This window comes from Passer domesticus, chromosome 1 (assembly GCF_036417665.1).
Source record: "Passer domesticus isolate bPasDom1 chromosome 1, bPasDom1.hap1, whole genome shotgun sequence".
Classification (NCBI taxonomy): Eukaryota; Metazoa; Chordata; class Aves; order Passeriformes; family Passeridae; genus Passer; species Passer domesticus.
This window is the reverse complement of record NC_087474.1, coordinates 29544428-29567134: the sequence shown is the minus strand read 5'-3', so window position 1 is coordinate 29567134 and position 22707 is coordinate 29544428. Positions and strand designations below refer to the sequence as shown.

At 38.0% G+C, this 22707-nt stretch overlaps 1 protein-coding gene across 19 annotated transcripts in view; it reads right to left on the bottom strand.

Annotated features, from left to right (window-relative positions):
• Positions 1–22707, bottom strand: part of HDAC9 (histone deacetylase 9) — a 452594-nt gene that overhangs the window by 222600 nt on the left and 207287 nt on the right. For 13 of the 19 annotated variants that reach the window (XM_064411632.1, XM_064411622.1, XM_064411704.1 and 10 more), the window contains 3 exons: positions 3388–3629; positions 2300–2450; positions 93–219 (listed from right to left, as the gene is read on the bottom strand). In XM_064411632.1, coding sequence (XP_064267702.1) covers positions 93–219; positions 2300–2450; positions 3388–3629 — 520 coding nt within the window. The remainder of the gene's footprint in view (positions 1–92; positions 220–2299; positions 2451–3387; positions 3630–22707) is intronic. The other 6 variants (XM_064411612.1, XM_064411725.1, XM_064411594.1 and 3 more) reach the window with 3 other exon arrangements.

Here is a 22707-nt window from a genome sequence, read left to right as displayed (position 1 = left end):
GCAAACTCTCAACACCCCTGCTGGAAAAGCATTCTGCCAAGTTTTAGCTGATACCTCAACGAGACAAGAAAGCAGCTTAATACTGAACATACGTGTACCAGAGCTTGGGGTGACGGCTCATGGAATGATTCTTCCCATTTGCTGGAGAGTCTTTTGTAGCTGATTTACTTAACAGGAACTCTTGAAGTTTCTGCTTCACTTCTGTACTGGCCACTGCCCCTAAGAAACAGAGAGCTAAATGCATCTTAACTTGAAAAAAATTACCTTTTTAAAGAAAAAAAAACCCAAAACAGAGTATTTGCCTTATTGCTGGAAGTTTTGTAAACTATAAACTAGCTATTGGTAGAAAAAGTCAAAATGAGATAACATTTGGATTAAATGCTTGTCTGTGGAAGCCTGAAGCTGGCCATGACCCAAAAATTCAGTGAAGTCATAAGGAATATTTCAACAGTAGATGAAGCCATTTATCCAGGGCCAGATGTATCTAAAGAATTTAAATTATTTCCTGATAATTTCCAACAATCCAAATACAAAACCAACAATAGAACTAAAAAGACAGTAACAAAAGGTCACTTTGAGTTTTCAGTAATGAATTTTTTTTCTTTCAATAAAGTAGTAGTAACACAGCAAAATTGTCCTCTGAACACTGTCTTGGTTATAAACAGAACACTGCAGAAAGAGCCAGCAGTGAGGCTTTTAATTGGAGCCCCTTAAGAGCCTCTATGTGCGAAGTCTGGAAGACAGGAGACACTGCATTTTGAACTCTCTTGGTGGCCAGCTCCAAAGAGAACAAAAAGTAGAGCATGTCATTGTAAAGTTAAACTGCCAATTCAAGCTTGCAGCATGGGACATGATTCTTTACTCATAGCCAAAATAGTGTTCATTGAGGAAAAAAAAAGTATGAAAACAAAAAATATCTTGGTGTTCCATAATCAGTGACAAAAAAAGGGATGAAACCTCATTTCTTTCAAAGGTGCAGCACTAAGGCATATTTGATACTCTAAGTATTTGGTTACCCAACCCTGACATACCACAGCTGAGATGCTGAGCATGTCCCATGTGACCCATTGCCCACAAAATACCTCTACTACTGCTCTGCTTCATACCCCAGCTCCCCTGCCCACACCTCCCTTCCCTCCTCTACTCATCAAAAAGATAATCACCACCAACAAACTCTGGGGCTGGGCCTGGAGGGGTCACAAGCTGCTTGGCTGGCTGTTACATCCTGAACAGCCACCCAGCAAGCTCAAATTGAGAAGGGAACCATTGAGGTTACATCTCTGCTCTTCCTCTGGCAGGAGCACTAATAAAGCCTAACTGTTCATATGGAGGCTGATTTTTTTAAAATACTACTTAGAGGAACTTTTTGTTCCTGCAGTTTCCACACCCTAACATTTCTAGGTCTGTAAGATGGAAACTTTTTTATGGGCTCATTGTTCTTCAAAGAACTAGAAGCACCATGGACACCTTAATTTCTAAAGCCTACAACATGGTATACCTACAGCTGTTGAACTGATATCTTTTTCCAACAAAGGAAAAAAAGCTCTTTTCTTCTTTGGTTTTTGTCAGTTAATTCTTGTGCTCATTTAGTAGGGCAAGTAACAGTATCTGTTTCTGGCAGCTTCATATTGAATAGCTTCACACTGTACTTCAACCTGATTTTCCAACTGACCCCACTAAAGAGAATTATTTGTATCTGTCTCCCTCTAGTGAGCACCAAATCCTAACAAACCTTTATAGTTATTTTCTTTATAGCTATATGTAAACTAGAGAAAACTCTTGGTTACGTCTCAAGAAATGTCATCAAGAACAAACACAAGACAGTTTGAAAAAGTCCTAGCAAAATATTTAGAAGTCCATCCTAAGATATTCTTAAATATTTCATTTTATTTTCAGCCTTGAAACAAATCTCAGCAACTAATTTAATTTTTTGCTGTTTTGTAGTGCTTTCTGTATTGACAAATAAGTTCTTCAGAAAGTTATCGTGTGAAGCTTTATGCTTTCAAATTTTCTCCGTTTTTTTATACAAAGAGCTTGACTCTTGAGATGCATATCTACAAGTCTGTCAAACTGTGTTTTCCTGCAGCCTTCCAAGTCTGCACACAAACCAGAAATGTGTTTCTGTAGGTGCAGTGGGTGGCCCTGCCCTTCTCAAAGCATAGTCTTGACTTCTCGACCTGCGTATTTCACACAGGAATAGGCTTCCTTCAGGTTCCTGTTCATAGTTCATTTTGGCTGGGAGAATGCAAAGGGGAATAGATTCATTTCTTATTAGGATTCATGGTACATTGGCTCTTACTTTCTCGTCCTCTTTCTTTGCCTCGGAGGGGAGGAAGCTGCTGCTCCCTGCGATGCCTCTCCAGTTCCTGCTCTTGTCTTTGCTGCTCCAGTTTCTGCTCTTTTTCAAGGAGTTCTTGCTGTTGTTTAATGGCTAGTAGTTCCTGTTGTAACTTGCACAGAACAAAAAGACATGAGAAAATGCAGTTTGCAATGTTTTCTAGGTCAGTCCAGGTTAAAACAACCCCCTTGAGTAACTGAGGACCAGTGCTTGCTTTTATGCTTACACTTCTTTTCATCTTTTAACTGACTTTTAAGCAGCATAGTACATTGCTGGCTGTCACCAAATTGAACTCTCGTGTCAGGTAGCAGCCTGCTGCTCTGGTTTCACTTCTTTCTCTTTTGGCAAAGATGCCTGGAAACTTCAGACTGTTCATTGCCTGTGCATCACCCAACTCTGGTTGCTGTGCTCTGCTGCATTTGTCAGCTCTGTCGAGTGGAAGCTTAGTGCAGCAGCACAATGGCAAGTAGATAAGAGGGAAAAAATGAAATGAAAGGCAAGATCATAAATTCCCAGTCAAAACCCATTATAGCAATCCTGCCATAGTTCATACAATTCCATAAATCATTTTCTTTTTGTGTTATACAAGGCAGCTTAGAGAAGAGTGAAAATACAACACTATTGGGGTCTGCCTCCATTTTACAAATGCAAATTCTATGCACTTGCCTATGAATTTGATTTGTGGTCACAAACTCAAACAGTAGTCCAAAAAAGAAGTCTTTTAATATACGGAAAACAGTATATACCAAAAACCAGGTGTATTGAAGTTCAGCTCAAAATCCAGGTTGTGAAATAGGTAGTTCGATCTTTTGAGGATGTGTTGGCTTCATGAGCTCAATGATTCTCACAGTATTGCCTTGGTCTGTTGTGAGCAAGTCACTGCCAGCAGTTTTGCTTTAGAAGGCTTTTATCACCCCAATACAGAGAAAGGAGCACTCAAATACCATCTCTCAGTCACAGCAAACTATTCAGGCACGTTCCCTTTCTGTGCCTGCTTAAGCATATTGACTTTGCAGATAAAGTAAGGGATAAATGAAAAATGTTGCTACCTTAATGTGCTCCTGGAGCTGGGCCTGATGCTGGCGGGTCAGGTTTTCATGCTGCTTCTGGAACTCTGCAATGAGCAGTTGTTTCTGAATCTGCTGCTGCTGCTGGATCAGGAGCAGCTCCTGCTGTAGCTGCTTTTCGCGCATAATCGGGTCCACCATGGGAACCATCATCCTGAGATCCGTCCGCAAGTCTAACGGTGAGATCGGCTCCAGGCCCACGGGAACCTCCGACTTCACATCCACTGTGGGAAGAAAACAACAAAATGTAGACATGTTAAATATAACAGGAGAAGGAGAATAGAGAGCATTCCTACAGGGAAAAAGATCTACTCCACTCAAAGACTGCTTCAATGTACAGACCTTTCAAAACATTTAATGCAATTTATGCTGTATGCAATCTTCAGCACTTTCCATTCTCTGTGAAAATACTCCCAAATTAATATTCTGCTAAACAGGTTAACACACAACCCAGGTTCTAAAACCATGTCATAGCCCAGTGGAGCAATATTTAGTGAAAATCTCCTAGGCACTATTTATGCTACACAATAAACACTCAGGACACTTTCTCAGCATAAGATGAAAGCGTTGCAGTTCACACTGTACTGCAAGAGATTTTGCAAAGCTAGTGTGTAGATTTTTCTGAAGATACTGTTACACATGAAAAGCTACTCAGTGCTAAAAGGCTACTGCATATAAACATAGCTGGCAAACACAGAGGAATAACATATAACATGGGGAAATAATTTGACACACAAAATGAGAGGTTTTAATACAGCCTTTGTGAAAGTGACCACCACGCATAGCACACTATATATGGCCTGTAAGAATATTAATTACTTCGATTTGTTGTAGTGATGTTATAAACTCTTAATCCAACATTAAGTACTTGATGGAGGATCCTGTATTTTCTATCTCCTAATTTAATTCAAAGGGACTAAAAGGCAGAAAAGCAGAGTGATTTGATCACTTCCACTACAATACTTGTAAAGCTCCGGTTTTCATATCAAGTGAAGAGAGTGAATGTAACTTTAACTATTTCAAAAGAACAAAAGACTAACAAGCAGTATATCTACAGGAGGAAAAAAAATAGCAGCTGAAGGTCTCTGCTAAAGCCCAGCAGTTCTGATTCCATCCACAAGAGGACAGTGAAACACAAACACATTCACTCCAGTTCCCATTCCTCCTCTATCTTCATTGGAAAATAAGATTATTAACTGAAAACAAACATGCTGTCGGAAATGACTCGAACAAGATTTTAAGCATATTTTCTCCTTTTTCTCTGCAGCAGCTGTATTTGTTTCCAAGGAGAAATCCAAAATGAAACAGAAATATTCTAGTAAGGAGTGACAGCAAAATTGGAGCAGCAAAAGTTGAAACTGCAGCAAATGGAGAAGACTGAAATCTAACTCTATGATGATTAGTAAAATGATCTATTAGTAGAAGATTTTATAAAAATAAGGGTAAAGGCATAAAATCTTTTCTACTGATAGCACTTTTATTCTCAAAATTTTGAAAACATACACTTTTCTGAGCCCTTTTTTTAAAAAATCTTAATAACTATGATTGTAAACCTCACAGCATAATTTGGCTTCTTAACCCACTATCCCAACAGGATGATTGTGTCTAAGTGCTTACTTTTGTTCTGAGACTAATCACTAAATTATAAAAAATCACCTTTAACTTACAAAAACTGCTCTTGATTATAAATAATTGCCACCGACCAAGAGAAACGGACAGGCAAACCCGCAGCCTTTCATCCCATTTATTCAGCAGCAATCCACATTCCATTTGTCTAGACTAAATATAGCCACGTTTATACAAGAAATCAATAGTGCTTGCAGAGAGCAGAGCAAAGACATGAATATTTCATCAAACCCGGAGAGAAATGGCAATCAGCAAACTGACAGCAAACCGTGTAGGCTGACTGGTCTGCCAGATAAGTCTCCTGTACTTGGACAATGGCTCATTGCCTGCAAGTCACAATCTTATCATCAGCACTCTTCTATTTTTAACATTAATTGCATTGTAGGTGACAAAGGTTTATCATGTTTAAAGGGGAGAGATGGATTTTCTTACATCTTCTGTGACAGGATAATAAGCCTTACTAGGAGCAGTAACTGGAGCTCAGCAAACCCTGCAGGGTCTGGTTCACAATAGTGTTTGCAAACTGAGCCCCACAGGGTTTGGTTCACAATAGTGTTTGCAAACTGAACCCTGCAGCTTATTTTCCAGATACAAACTGAAAATCAACTTCTACAGATCTGCACGGTGATCCAGGCTGATTATACTTCCCATCTTGGACCAGCATTGTGTTTCTTCATTTTCAGAGAACGTAGCATGAGGGGAGGCCTTCAGATTTTTTTAACAATGGAAATTTCCTTTCACTATTAGTAAAATCTGCAACCGAAACCAGGCTCAGTTTGGTAAGCTACACATTTTCTAGAATTTTCACACACTCAAATAATAAATCTCTCACTGGAATATCTACTTCATCAAGCTGACCTTAACCTCATTTCTTAATGTGGGGGAAAACAGATATTAGGGTAGTTCTAGACTTAAATCCATAGAAACCAATGGATAATATCATTTCAGTGCCAATGTTTACCGACAAATAAACACAAACATTTATTTCCTGGCATAATATTGCTAACACTAAGGTTACCATCAATACTTCATAAACTTTTAGGGGTAATAACTGTCTTAAAACTGAACTAAGTAATAGTCAACCTCATCAATGAAATTATTCTAAACAAGTAACTGTAAGATCACCAATCAAACTGAATGGTTTGCTACTGTCTGTTCCACAGTCCTAACACCACAGGCCCTTTACATTCTTACTTGTTACTAGCTGACAAGAAAGACACAAAGCAGCTCCATGAAACTACTTCAGTGTGGAAAATGTGTAATGGAGCAAAGAAATAGAATCAGTGTCTCTAAAAGCTTTGACTTTTAGCTGATGCATCTTCCCTTCATCACAACACTATTGCAATTTTTAGTCTCTGGAGAGCAAAGGTGATACAGAATGTTTACTCTCATTGGGGCTTTTTATGTTTTTTAACCCTCTCTACACAAATATATATATATTCTACAGGTAAAAAAATTATGTCCTAATCAATGCCCTCAATTTCAAACATCAAGGAGTCGTGGGATGCAGGATCTAAGCAACAGGATTCATAAAAATATTAGACAAAGAAGAAAAGGGATTGATAGTGAAGGCAAATATTAATCAGAGTTTGGTAAAGGCCAACTTCACTTACTCTTCATGATTTTCATACCACCAATGGAGTAAAGCTGTAGCAGGCACAGTTCAGACCCTGTCCTCAACTCTCTCCACCGCAGCCCACAGCAGATCCTTCCCAACAGCTCTGCCAACTACATAGCAAGCCTGGGATTCCTCTCTAAGGTTAAATAAAGACAAACTCTCTGAGCTCAAGTCAGCTGCGGTGAATACAACAGTAGGCTGCAGAATATTAACTAAAAACGTTCCTGAAAGCTCAGTGATTCCAGGAAATATGCCAAAATTTGAGTAGAAAAATATTTAATTTTCAGTTACAACACATTGCAAAAGGCATATGTATTTATTTTTCCTATAAATACTCAATTGCCTGTATCTTGAAACATAACAACAAAAATAGTCTCAGAAGAATGTCCATATCAATTATACTCCATAGATGGCACTTCCCACAGGGCTTTTGAAATTCTGTGGAAAGAAAATAAGACACTTGAAAAATGGCATGCTTGTTGAGTGATTTAGATGCTTGGAGCATGTGTAAAAAGAGGTAAAGGAGCTTGGTTTAACCCTCAGGCTTTGCATTTTGAAACCATTCCTTACAATGAGAACACTGAACAACTGTTAAGTCTTCCACTAAGAGATGGCATTTCAATCTCTGTTTCTAGTGACTGGTTTCAATTCCTGATGTATTAGGAACACAAATCTTCCAAATCACAAATGCTAAAACATCAGAAAATAAACCAGCCTACTTTCTTACCACCATCTCCCAAGATGGGCAATCTTCCTTTTTTTTGTTGGCCGTTACCTTTCTTGGCAAATTTCTGCCACCTTTAAATCCAGGAAGTGAAACAAGGAATGTTGTCATCAGCTGAACAGTCATCATTCCTGACTTGAGATGCAACCAAAAAGAATTCCAGTGAACTTGTTTATAGACCATCTTGTCTAGTACATTTATGATTCTTACATAAGAGGAACTGTGTGGACTCCTGGGACTGCAGGAATCCCAGTTAACCTTTCCCCAAAGGAATGTCTCAGTTACACTGTTGGGCTGGGACAGTAAAAAAGGTTGGAGACAGGAACAGGGCATAAAGCTGGTGAGCCTCCTTCTCCTGCCTTGGTTGTTCAAGGCAGACTAATACAGAAGAAGCAGTTAAGGTTTATAAAGTAAACAAAGAGGACTATAGAAGTCAGAAAATAAAACTACATCTGACAAAAGACTACAAGCTTCGCCAACCAGCAGTATTAGGTAATAAAAACATATTCCTGAAAACACACAAAACCCAAGTAAAATCTAGAAGAACCAGTATGAAAAGAAACGGCCACACCTTGCCAGAGAGAATCTTAGTAAAGTATTACAAATAAAAGAGTGCTACTCTACAAATACCAGTGCTACTCTGTTGAACTGTTCTACAAAAAAGAGCCCAAAGTTATTATTAACTTGTACAGTACTTTTCATACTTTTCATATGCTTTTCACAAAATGAAAAAAAAAAGAAAACCACAATAATTTTGCACATTTTAGTGTAAAGGAAACTGGCTCCATTTGGTCTCTTCATGCAAAGAAAGTAAAAACACTTCTTGCAGAATTAGCCATCAGTAAGTCATGACAATCAGAACACTAAGGAATTTATAGAAAAGAGCCCTAAATGCTGAAAAGAGTGGAAGATTCATGCCCTCACCAATCAAGATAATACTTTAAATTTACTCTACAATCTAAACCTAGAATTTCTTTAACCAGTTTTATGTGCCAACTCATTCAGGACTTGAAAAGCACCGATACCTGAAAAGCTATAACAGTGTCTTTGAAACAGATTGAAAAAAATCTTTGAAAAGTCTGAAAAGATGAAATACTGTAGGAGGCTGAAAGTTTCAGGAGTAAGGAACAGAGAGTAAGAGGGAAATTTTGGCAGCCATGTGAACCACAAAGTAACTGGCAGGAGATGGGACAGAGGAGGAATAGCCAGGCAATAAGACACGAGCAGTGGATGAAACTCAGGAAAAGGAGTTAAATTTCGGCTCTGAGAAGCTGCATTAGAGGGATGCAGCTCATCCTGTAATCTAAGAGCAGCCCTGGCATAGTGATAAGGTGGCAGGGAGGCCACAGTGTAAATAAGGAGCTAACACAGGAGGGATGTGTCCATGGTGAGGATGCTGGGAAATTAAGCGAGCAAAGTGGTTTTCAATAGCCATGACTAAAGAGGACTGAGACTGGCATGAAAACTCCCACTGAACAGCAATTGTTCAGTGTTCAAGAGTGCAGAAAGTGTCCTAATCTGGAGCCTGTTCCCTGGAGGAGAGGTGGCTGGCAGCTTCCTGGGGGAAGCGGTGCCACAGCAAGACATGCGTGGCAGACAGCAGGAATGAGAAGCTGAAATGTTAAGAATAACCAGTGACATCAGAAATACAAGTCAGATGATCAATAAACTGTGAAAGGTTAGGTTACCTCCCATGGGATGCTTTTATCATTTCATCTCTGGTAGCTAAAGTCTTGTACCTCAATTCTCAGCTGGCATAATCTGTCATTCCTCTGTTAACTTCAATATAGGCAAAGCTTCTTTACGCCACCTGAGAAGCTAGATGCAGAGAGAGCCTCTCTCAAGAGAACAGGGATGAAAGAAGACAGCCTTCAGACCATCTCATTTTAGCATGAGGACAAAAGCATCCAGATTTAGGATGACACCTCTAGAACTTTTTTGCAATTTATAAAATCAGCAGTTTCTTTCTCCACTCTCTCAATTGGAGAAACTGAAAAACGTGTCACCTATATTTCACTGAATGTTATTAAATATTTTTGATTCATTATATATCCTCAATTTTACACTGGATTTTGGTTTTCATGGACAAGGAAAGTAGAAAAACTTCAAATGAAAATGAAAAATTTCTTTCAAAGGTAGCACAATAACTTTTTCTGGCAGTTACGTACTCAACTGTATTTTGCAGTTTTAAAACTTCCTCACTTGGAAAAAAAAAGCAAGAAATTAAGACACATTTCAGAACATAAAAAGTATTTTGCAGAGTTATTTTCTTGGATTATCTCTCAAGAGTCAGTAATTATTTTAAAAAGTACTATCACTGAATCAGAAGTACAAGTGAACTGTCAAACTTGATGAGGCACTCAATTCAGTTTATAGTATTAAGGAGAAGTGTAATAAATTAAACTAGAAAAGTATTCCCCTTTGTTCAGAAAAAAAGGGATCTTATCATGATTATACCTTTTTCCTATTTCTTTTAAGTGTTTGCATACATGTCATAATGAGAAGTAAAATAAATGCAAACAGCGATCTGGGCTTTGATTTACCATACTCTTATTTCCCCAGGGCCTGGAAAGGAAGCTCAAACAACCACAAAGTTCTAAAATATCAGTGAGAGGCCCTGAAATACCAACACTGAAGTTACAGTTAGCTGGCTTTTGTAAAAAATCAAAGGCTTTATTACATTAATTTACTAAAATCAGATTCCTTTTCTCCAAAGAGGCTTTTGAATCAAACACTTGTAACAAGCACAAACATAAATGCCATCTAATTTGTTATCTTCAGAAAGTTTTTAAATGTTACTGGTTGCTGTTTCTTCTATACTGAATACATGAGTGAAAGTTCCACTTATGAGCCTGCCAGAGTTCATGCAAATATCAGACCAACCACTTTGTCACACGAATAGAGGCAAATGTGCCCAGTAAATCACATCAGAACATGAAACACTTTTAAACTCAAACCTGGGATGATCTGTTATCAAGAAATCCAAGCTGAGCTATATTTGGAGTTCTGAGTTACTTTATTTGTATTTCACCTAGAAGAACCCTTACATACACATTTCTCTACACCCATCAGCACACAGGCATATCTCCACTTTCCAGAATAAGCCTTTTTGATATAAGGAACATGAATTGCCTAAATTCCAGACATTACAGCTGCAGACAAGATAAAACAAGACAAAGATAAATGCACATATAGTTAAAATGTATCATTTGTATGTAACTTTCCAAATTTGTATGTAACAGTTCCAAAATCTAAGACATACTGATGATTCCATTAGATAATGGTAATAAATCGTGTTATGGAATCAGGTTAACCAATTAGACATTAATGTGCCCTCTGCATGGCATCCATGCACAAAAAATTTCAGGGAAGAATGCAAAACAGCATTCTTTTGGCTGTGGATCTTCTGTGCAAAAAATCAGTACCACTGCTAGCGAGAACCCTGTGAAGATACCAACTCAAGTAGAGTTTGGCAGCGCCACTTTCTGATTAAAGAACTATGTAGGTACAATGTCTCCAAGTCAGCAAGTACCAGCTTATCAGTATCTTCAGTCACTTCAATATAAACTTAAAACTAACTATTTGAATTGAAAGCATATGTGACATAACTGTGTCTGTGCACTTGCATACATACATGATTCTTGCATCATATCCTGAAATGCTAAGAAAAATAACGGAGCAGACATGGTACAAAAGGTTCCTCTCACCTCTGTTTTAAAAACACCTATAATGATTTATGCCACACCCACATGAGAAAGGCAATGTTTTCAATTGTATCAGTATCATTCCACATAAAAAGACAGTGTACCAACTCCCCCAGGTTGCTAGGGATGACTGAAAGAGCACCACAGAGGGTTCTAGAGTCCTGCAGTGTTTGCCTCATCACTGATCTGGAGGCAATACGAGGCTGCTACAAAGGGTACCAAATACATCCAGAACTTAGGGTTTCACTTACTTTTTTCTCATCTCTTCACCCGTGAATGCTGCAGGCACATTTGTGGCACTGTTGAGTTTACACTTGCTGAATAATTCACAGCAGTGAGGCTACCACTATTCTAATCTCAAGGTGATGACAGAGAGAGAGGAGAAGGGGGAAAAGCTCTTCCTTGAAGTGAGGGTATCAAAACAGCTACCATTTGGGCATGCCAGCAGGTATGTCCTGAAGTATCTTAGGACAGCATGCTCCAAGCAAATAAGACAGTGGGTGGAGGTTTGCTGAACAAGTATCCCCAAATAGCATTGCTATTTCAGGGGTGTGACAGCCAGTGCTCCAAACAAAACCCTTGGAAGGCAAGATGTAGGGCAAATCTTTCAAGGAACTGTTGGCAACTTTGTTTTTTTAGGAAAAAAGACAACTGACCCCAAAAATGTGTTGAAAACCTTCGAGTTCCTTTTGTTGTTGTTGTTGTGGAAGTATGCACTCCCCAAAACACTACAATAATTAGGGGTTTGGTTTTTCTCATTTTTATTGCGTAACAAAATCTAGCATATGCACATAACTTCTTAGGCTTACAACCTGTGTATTATACCCAGGAAATCAAGAAAGACCTTGTATTCTTCCAATGTTTCTTATAAATATTTATGGACATCTTGATCTTGGACAAGCATTGGCCTAAAAATGGTGTTGATCCTAAGCACAGAAACAGGCAGGACTGAACAGAAACCTCTGCCAGAGGAGGGGGAAAAATCCAACACAAGGATATGAATGCCTTTTAAAGAATCTTTCTAATGAGATAGTAAATGTCATGCCAGTTGGAAAGTGGCAACACAGTATTACTTACAGTGCTAGCTCAGAAATAAAGCTCTTACATATTCTATGTGGAATTAACAGTTGCAGATATTTATTAGCAAAGATGCATCTGTTTGTATTACACATTTTTTCCTACTCTGCTCCCCTTTGTACCATATTGCCTTGAACTGCAGCACACTCAGGGGACTCTGTCTCCCTCTGCTCACATAAAACACCAAGCATATTTGCACAGGGACTGAAATAAAATGAACAGATAACACTAAATTGCTGGCTTGCTGTTTTTCAGAGCCTGCCTGCTGGATTACTGATACCCAGAAGCAGAAGAGTTGACATGATGCATAGAGAAAAAACTGTTGTATGGCAGGGAAAATGAATGGCAAAGATGCAGTCCTAGTGACTGCAAAGCAAAGGAAAGGTAGGGTTTATTAGATGCTGGCATTCAGTCAGGAGTGTCAGAATGTGAAAAGTAGAAACAATGCTAATACAGCTGATGGAAATATTAGGCAGCAGTCAAACCCCAAAGCTGGATGGATAATGACATCAGTAGGCAGAGAAGACAGGCTGCTCTACAGAAAGTTAAGGAGGAGTTACTGAGGAAAGTTCCTCTCAGCTTGATGAAAGGGCTGTGAAGGTTTTAAAGGTTTTCATCCAATTTATTTTTTGCTGCAGATAGAGTATGTCTTTCACAAAACAACTTTGACTACCATGCAGATGGCCTCGTTTCCATTACTGAGACCTTACATAAGGCAGGGACTCCAGTAAAAGAGATTACATAAAATATATGAAAAACATTATGAACTCACAAGCAAGGAAATGCCAATATTCTAGGATGCTTTCTTATATTTTTGTCCCATTAATGTGAAGACAGTTGTGGTTTTGTAGAATATAGATCCAAACCATAATCATTTGCAGTAAGTAATCACAAGAAGTCTTTCTCATATTTTGCCATTTGAGATTCAGAGGAATTACTTGAAAAACAGAGACAGACATCTCAGGTTCAGAGCTGCAACCCAAATATTGAAGAATTATTCCTTTTATGCTAAAAGGGTGTCTTGGCAAAGATAAACTCTTAGATGTTAAAACTTTTAAAATCAAATAATGTTCTCAAGCTGAAAAAAATTCCCAAGTTAGGTATAAAAGACCTTGTTCATGTAATCGTGTGAGGTACTTAGCGTCTTTACTATTACACTACATAGCTAAATTTTACCTTTCCAATTTTTTTCACTTTTCACCATAGTAAATTATGTCAAGCCTACTTTGTCCGTATCTGTGTTTACTTTATTTTGACAATCTACTTTGATTTCTTGAAAAAGGGCTGTAAATCTGTGCTTGAAATTCAAAACATAGCAATACCAACCTACCACTAATGCTACACTGTATGAGAGCAACTAAAACTATTTCTATGGTTTTACATAATGATGTAACACTAAACTTAGAAAATATTATTCATGATTTGTCCTGTCCAGGATGGAAGGATCTCTGAAAAGTCTCTTTGGAATACAGAGACTTGGTTACAACCACCAGAGGGAGTCAATTTGATGTTTCAAGACAACTACAAAATCAGAATGAACAGAAAAAGCACTAACAATTATCACTATTTAGTCCAAATGTAGGTGGATGCCAAACATAATGAAAATAGAGTTTAATTTGGGTTCCTTTCAGTGAGATAAAAAAAATACCTTTTTCACTTCAATTGCTCATTAACAAAATTCCTACTAGTACACTTTTCTTTTATAACTTCATATAAATAAAATTTTAAGGAATAAAAATATAATATTTTATGTAAGAGCAATACTTATATTTATATTCAAGCTACTACTCTTTCTTAAGTTCAAGACACTGCTGTACTCAAAAGTCTTTTTACCAGCTGTAAATACAGCTGGTAAAAATAAAGTTTTCTTCAATTTATTTATGGTTCAGTCAACTCAATCAGTAAGTACAGTTATGGATTTATTATGGGTAGTAGAGGAAACAAACAGACATTTACTCCTTACTCTGATATACACTTGCCTTTGTAATTTTTAAGAACTAGAAAAGTAAACTATAGAAATTATTAAGAAGACAGCAACTTTCCCAGTATATTAGCTGGAGATATTTTCTGTGATTATTATTTTAAATAAACACTGAAAAAATAGCTCTGCATTCTGTAATATTCCAGACAGTAACATAACACATTTAAAAAATCATCTGGGATGTCAAAGAAACAACAGATATTGAAAATTTCTACACAATTCTGATGCCACTTAGCAAGTGCAGTTCAGAAAACTGAAAAAGCCAAAAGTTATTACCCATATTTGTTTTTCCGCATTTCAGCAGGTCCATTTTTCTTACTAGTGGGTTGGTTTTTTCTCTCTTCATGTCATCCCATGTGCAGAAAGTCAATGAGCATTTCTTCAGTTTCAAATGAGAGATTTTTTCTCAAGTAAGTTTTGAAAGAAATTAAATTTCCTACTAAGAAGTCCACAAAAATCAGTAGGAATTCTTCTCAAATTTCAAACTCAAGTTTTGAAAACCCAAGATCGGGCTTGGAACACTGGAATAACGGAGTCAAGCACTAGAAATTACTCCTCAAGAAACTCTCTGGGTCCTTTGAGAATCTCAGCCTAATCATTTTAATAAATTCTAGTCATATGGAAACTCCCACCCCTCACTTAACACACCAATCACTCAGAGCAGAAGTTCCCTCTCACCAGACCTAAGATGAACAACTCTCAGCACATTTAGTCCTGTTGACTGAGCTTTTGAACCTGGCTGGAAACATCATTACAACAAGATAAAATTCTGCAATACACGAGGCAACTTGCAAGTAAGTGCTTAAATTCTGCACTCTAAGCAGAACTTTTTGTGATCAATGAAATGGCGTTCCATGTTATGGAATTATTGCATCAGGAATTGCATATTCAGGACTTGGAGAAAAAGGCAGCACAACCAATTGAAGGTTTGCCATGGAAAAGCTCTAGCACTAATTTTAAGGTAAAGCACTGAGAGTAGGCTTGTTACCATAAAGAATGTATAAATGTGTTCACTTAGACACAAGACAAACTGGAATCTAGCCTGAATTGTCCTCATCAAGGCTCTGCTCTCATCAATGTACTGTAGAAGGCTGCATTAGAAGCAGCATACCTTAGTAAGTTCTTCTTTCAGAAAAATGGGGGTTTTTTTCTCAGAAATGTGAAAATTCTTCCTGCTTCCCTTCTTGTGGTTTATATATTTTTGCCATGCACACTTATATCTTAAGAGTTATGCTGCTAAGAAACAGGAGTTTATTTCGGCAAATGAGGTTATTTTCACTTATTTTTAGATGTGCTTGTGTTTGGGCTTTTCCCCCTTAATTAGGACCTGATAGGGCACACCTGAACTGAAATTTCTACACTATTATGGATTTCCCAATAGCCAGCCTTGGCCAAGCACTCTCTCTGCTGACTGTAACATTCAAGTGATTAAATGAATGCTTAGACCATGGTAACATCCATAAAGCATTCTTCACACCATGTCCTAGGAACTGAAGGTGATTAATACACCCCATGAAGATGAATTTCCCCCACTGCTCACCAGCATAAACCACCACATCCCAGAACTAACACAAAATCTACACAATCACTAGCTACTCATCACTGAGAACAGAAGCAGAAATTCTGCAGAACTCACAGTTACAGTAGGGTCTGGACACAGCATAAATAGGGAGAGAAAGATCAAGTGTCAGTCCACGTGCAGGAAAGGATGTCTGGAAATGCAGCTGATGGAGATTACACTAATTTCACTCATTCCAAGAATGTGAGTACTATTTTGTCAATTGAGAGCTATGCACCTGATGAAACACCTCAGAGAAAAGCTGATACCCAATGCAATTATCTTTCTCAATAAATCAGAGTCCTATAGTGACCAATGAATGCTCTTGGTTTAGAAAGAGCTAGCTTATGCACCCATAAAATTCCATTTCATTTCCAATCACATCCACATCTGCCAGAAAAAAACAAAAACTGAAGCTGCTAGTCAACACACATGTAAAACAGCTTCTGACCTTAACTGCCTTTTGAATTCAGTTAAAATTAATGGTTCAACTTCCACACCAGAGATGATTAAAAAAATAGTGTATGACCTTTCTTAAAAAAATGTGACAACAACCAAAGGTTACAGTCCACTATCATCTTTATTCATCCATTTCCAGAATCTGTACTATCTTTTACAGAGTTTGCTCCACCTCATCTTAGAGGACATTCTGGTAGAGAGCAGAGAAATATGTCTTTTTCTGAAATAAGCGTTACTCGGTTCTAAGAATTTGCACAATTCACTTCCTTAGCTCTTCCTTGACAATGTCTATTTAGAAGAGATCTATTTATTCCTCACCACAATTCACAGTTCCTGTTTCTAAATGAGAATCATATTAGCAAAGGCTAGAAAGATACAAACATGACTAACGAAACCAAGGCTGTTTTTTCTAATGTAGGTACAGTGGTTTTTCCAGAGGGAAAAAAATTCCAAAACCTTCAAAGATGGGCCTCAATGTAATTTACTTTTGAAGACTTTCTAATCTTGCTGAAAAGTGCAAAGTATAAAGGTGTTTAAAATAAAATTAGTAATTGTAAATAAATGTATTGTGCTATAAACGGCTTCCAATTTATTATTCATAAAGGTCAAAACTGACCTCCTTCTAAGAAACAGATCTGTAACTATTTCATGATAAATGATTGTCTGTTCACCATTATTGTCACATTGGATTACAAACACCTCTTCCTTCCTGTAATACAGTGGACATCATGTTAAAGTAATTTCAAGATGATATATGGTATTTTCAAAAAAAAAAACCCAGCGGAGTGAAAGGAATCCACTTTCCACAAATTCACTCTGTGCATAGTTATTACTCTTGTCTCATTATTTTCTGCTTAAACTAAATTACCTACGTCCTCCTCCATACTGCAGTATTTTCAGGGAAAAAACCGTCAAATACAGAGAAACCTGCTGAAAGAATATGAAGATCACAGCACAGACAGTAAAAAGAGCAATGGAACTGCGGAAAAAACTCCAGCCAAACACAACCATATTTAAGGAGATGATGTAGTGAAATTCAGATTTTTTTTTTTGTGTATGCTTTGAACAGATGGTGTGTATTTGCTCCTTCCCATGCACTTTATAAGCTCTTCACCATCCTTTCCAGGTACTACTTTTGACTATGGAACATTTGCTAGTGCCTCCTCCTGCTGTGGAACTTCACTGGTAGGGTCATTGAACCAGGAGTGTAGCTTGGCATGGGCAGGTAGAGCTGTTCTGATCCCTTCCCTGCGATTTCCTTTCCCACAGTAGGCTACCCAATATTCCAAGGCATAGCCTGAACCAGTATAAACTTACTGCAAAATGACTGTGGTTCCCTTCCTCAGCCCAACCTAGGGCACCAGGGACTGACCACAGTCTCTGGAGTACAGATGTATCAACATGCTACTGGAGTTGCTGAGTACAATGATTGATGTATTGAAATACCTGTATTTGATACAGTACGTTCCTAACCATTTTCTTAGGCTTTTTGGAATCTGTAGCTTGTAATAAAAGGTTAGTATAAAACACAATCCACAAAGGTTTCTTCTCAAAACACCTTTTTGGCCACAACATGAACTGCCATTAAGGTGAAAGCAATATTAATTGAAAAATATCTTGGAAAAGGGAAACACTTGAAATTTTGTCCCATTTAGATTTTTTGCAAAACTATAAATATTTTTACATTGATCTTAATTTTAATATTAATCTTATTTTATTTTTCCATTAAAACATGCTACAAACATTTTATTCAAAAACTATAGAAACATTGGAGTCTGCTATCATAAATCAATCAAAGTAAAAAAGAAAAACTAAGAAAAAAGTAACATTGACTTAATTTGAAGTTTACATTTTCATTTTATCTATAAATATAAATATCTATTGATATACAAAGAGAGCTAGACTAAGAAACAAACACTCTAAGGCCCCGCCAAGTGCTGTAAAATAAAGAACCATTTGGATCATACTAGAAAAGAGTATTTCTTCTTACATAATGTTCCAGCTAAGGGTTAGTATGGAAAGCTAGAGAAAAATGGTTCAAGTATAACCATTATTAAACCCAAGAAGAGCTTAAAATTACACCTCAGGGAGCTAAGCTGCTTCACGCTGTGCATAAGCTGCACATCTCCTCTCGCAGCAGTTCCCGGCAGCCCTCCCAAGCAGGGTGCAGATTGTAACAGATCTGCTGCCATAATCCTCTCCCCGGAGGAAAGGAAGAGCTCCCTCGTCTTGCTTTAGGAAAGGAGATGAGACACAGGCTGAAGTCACTCTGAGTACGTGCTGTTTGAGACTTAAAGTGACAGTCACATGAGAAACAGACAGTGATAGGCCTGATTGCCTTAAAATACCAGTATTTATAATCAGAGTCCATGAGAAGCAAGTGCAAGAGCTGTGAAACAAGCAGAAGCTGAGTAAGCAGGGACTGCAAAGAATTACTTCTTCATGGATGAATATGAATCCTACACCCCACATGTAGCTAGTAAAACATAATCCCGTCTTTAATAAAATTAAGCCAATTAACACCATATGAACACTATTTAAAAACTTGTCGAGTGGGACAGCCCAGCGCCTTGGGAACAGCCTTCACTCAGCAATGACAAAACCACTCTTACATTAAGCAGAACTCTTACAGCAGAGGAGGACCACTTCAGAACAAAAAATAGCCCATGATAACTGATATTGACAACTTCCAGTAGCAGCCTCCCAGCCATCTCAGTGACCTCTCAAACACAGCGCTACCAACATGAAGCTAATAATCTTCAGCTAGTTGCAAACTAAGTAAAGAAAACCATATGGCAAGAAAACTCAGCCAGACAGCCACAGGGCTGCTAAACTGCTTTCCTGGGGCTGTTTGCCACTGGGGTTGTGTACTACAGCCAGTGGGGTGAGAAGGGGGTCTGCACTGCTAAACAAAGCTCTGCTCCCCCACTGACAAACCGGTTTTCCTGTTGAACCCTCCTTTCTGCCATTCCCCACTGGATGAGTGGATGCAATGTAGGGCAGAAACAGTCAGTTAAGGACAGAGCAGTGGAAATCAGGCTCTTGGTCTTGCTAAGACTGCTTTTGGTCCTCTCCCTGTACTTTCCTGCTCACAGATGGCTTCATGGAATCAGCACATGTAGTAAGACAGAGGAATGATCAAAATAATTTCTTCATATCCTTTGTGATTCTTACGGGCACACAGTAAAAACAGTGAGGTGGAGAAGAAGGGAGCATGAGAACCTCAGAGATTTTAATAAGATAGAATAATGAAAAAGGGCTGCCAATTCCAGATCTAAAGCTGATAGCTGTAATGAACCTCTGCACTGTGGTAGAAGTCTGGGTCTGGACAAAAACAATCCATGTCTGCCAACTGTTTACCAATACCCATAGCCTTGTTGCCAATATCTTTCTGTTATGACTTTTACATACCTTAAAGGACAAAAAGTTTTTAAGTCTCTCTTCAGTCTAACTAAGGATCACAAGTAAATACCTGTTGCTTTCATTCTTACAGATTTTGCTAACATATTTTGGTCAACATTGTCTGGCTGCTAAACCTTACCAGAGTGCTCACCTGTACAATAGTTCTCTTAGCCCAACAGGCATTTCACATTATTTTGCTGATATATGATAGAGCAGGTAATTTCAGAGAGAAAAAGTTAAATGGGTGAAAAAGCACTGAGGGAAGTCATGCATTTAACCACACTGCCTTAAAAAACAGATGTCCAGAGATCTGTAAGTTTTTAGAGTATTTACAGAGATAAAAAGCATTCAAAAGAAACTCTGTGCCTTTCATGTTAATTCCTAAGCTTTCTCCTGCCTCCTTTGACCCATGCTCTCAGCAGAGTCCTGCTTAGAGTCAGTCTGCCACTACTTTCCAGGCTGTGGCAGTCCCCTAAAAGTAATGCTACTCAGCATGTTCAGAAAAGGGGGACCACATGACCAAGCTGGAGCCTCTTTTCTGCTCTCCACACTCTTCAGGGACAGAGTAGAGAAAGACAGTGACAAATCTACAGGCAGAAGCCCTTAGTTATTCACACTGTGAGCATATTCACCCTCATATGGACATTTTGCAATCTCTCTTATCTGGGCATACATATTTGAGCACATACATAATAAAACCTGATTGATTACACTGAAAATCTCCCTGCTACTACTTCTTAATATTTAGATTGATAAATAAGAATTTGTCATCTCTTAAAATCATCTTCTGAAATGTCTTTCTGGATTTTAAACTGCACCTTTCAGCTACCATTTTAATCTATTAATGTGTTAGCGCTGCAGTTTTTGTGAGTATTGTGTAATCCTTTAGTCAGAAATGCTGCAATGTGGTGTTATTTTTGACAGTCTTCTCCAATGCCACTTTCCTTTCTGTAAACCACCATACAATTTGCTTTTCAGATCATATTAATGAATCCATCATTGGATTAAACTGCTATCATTTGTTATTTGTTATGCTGTTAGCAAACTGCTGGGTCTTACTAACTTCCATGCAGTTTGTGTACAATTTAATATCATCTCCATTACGAAATGCTTTCAGAGCTTAAAAAAATGGTCTTTAATCTGAAAGTCCTGTTGCATGGCATGTTTAATTTATAAGCACTTTCATCTGCAGTCAGTATTTCCCTGCCACATTTTTGTTTGTAATTTTGATGGCAAACTACAGATAACAGAGCAGTCAGCTCTACATGAAAGTAAAGACACAGAGCAGATATTTTCTGCTTAGACAGGTATGCAAGAGACAGCAGAAGTTATGTACAATTCAGAGCACGACAGCTCTTTGTGGATAAATGATGAAAGATATAATTTCTTTCAGAGAGTGGTAAGTGTGCATAACAAATAGCTGTACCACTGTTTGGTTTGTGGTTTTTTTAAGAATGTACCACAAAATAGGGAGAAGTACACGCCTGGTATCTGCACTCTTTACTGACCATTTCAGTAGTGTTTCTATAAATATGGCACAGGAGCAGCTATAAAGAAATAGATTTTAAAATAGGTCATAGGCATTAGAAACAGATTATACTGTACAGGTGGGAAACAATGATTTCTGGCACAAATACAGATTATGTCTGTGTTCAACATGTAGGAAGTCTCCATCAATACAAATCAGCTGCCACCAGTGCTGAATGAGCTCATGTCATTTCACAGCACAGCATGAATCTTTGACATAGCTCTATTCCTTTAGATATTTCTATCTCAAGGGAGTAATAAGTCAGAAAACAGAAAAATTTTTAATGTGGTCGGTGTGAATAGACACCTGTGATGTGTGCCTATAATAAAAGAAGACTGCATATTCCTAATAACTACCAATACTAGCTGAGAAACTACACAGTAAAGGGAGACTTGCTATTCCTAGAAAACAGACATAGCTAGAGAAATTCAGGTATACAATAGGGCAGATTTTCCAAGGGGAATTTTGTTTATTAATGCCAAAGAGCACAATGTGGTTGGATGCTCTTGAGAACCCTAATTGCACAGCTCTTCTTCACCTATCTGGATTGAGATGGGCACCAAGTAAGTTATGACTGCCACTATCCACCAAAGATTGCCAACTGCTTTCCTAAAAGGCATAACAGAAGAACCATCCTGGCTGTCTGCCTCCTCCTCGGATTCGTCTTTTGGACACAGCATTCTTCAGTCCTTGTCTTGCCAGTCTCTTTAAAGGAAACACTAAATAGGAGAGTATGGCACCAAACCAACCACAGGAAAACACTCACATACTCACCACACTTCTTACAGATGGCACTGTTTTTAATAGTTCTAAAGATTTTACCATGCTATAAAGTTCAGTATCTTGATAATAATGGAAAATATTACATATATCAAACCCTTGCTTCTCTCAGTCACAGAGTTTCAAAAGAGCAGATTTTCCTTTGCAGTTAGTATTTCTCATTCCTTCTGCTTTTGCTTTCTGTAAGGCAGAAAAAAAGGGAGAAGGGTGGAAAACATGTACAAACAGTACTTTCCACCACTATGCAGTGTCCAAGGAGAAGCCAAAGATTTTGGAGTCAGAGTATAATATAACTTCATTCCCCTTTGGTTTGGTTTCTTTTGTTTTGCTTTGCTTCGTCAGGAAGAAGATAGGAAGAGAATATGCAGAGCATCAAGAAATCAGTTTTCCAGAGAAGTAAATTTCAACAGGTGTCTAATTTACACCTAAAATTCCTAACAACCAGTTGAAATATCTTCTAGATTGACTGCTATCACAGATTCATATGAATTCACAGAACAGTCCCCATTAGGTTCACCTCTTGAAAGAGTAAAAAGATTCTCCTCATGCGTTTCAGTCACTGGCCAAAATGCCACAGCCACAATCCTCAGCAGAAGACCATACAGGGGAAGTAAGAAATAATAAATACTGCCAGAGATCAATTGCCAGTTGAAAACACATGGAGACACAGTATTTTCCTTCAAAAATGTATCTTCATTCATGTGGATTCCAACTGATGTGCTTTAAAAGGCTCTTCAACCGAATTCTTTGACATCTGGAATAATTCCATTTAATGCAATATATTGGCTTTTTTGGCTATCACTACTAACTATTCATACTGCTAATCATCTTAACATTTTATTTCC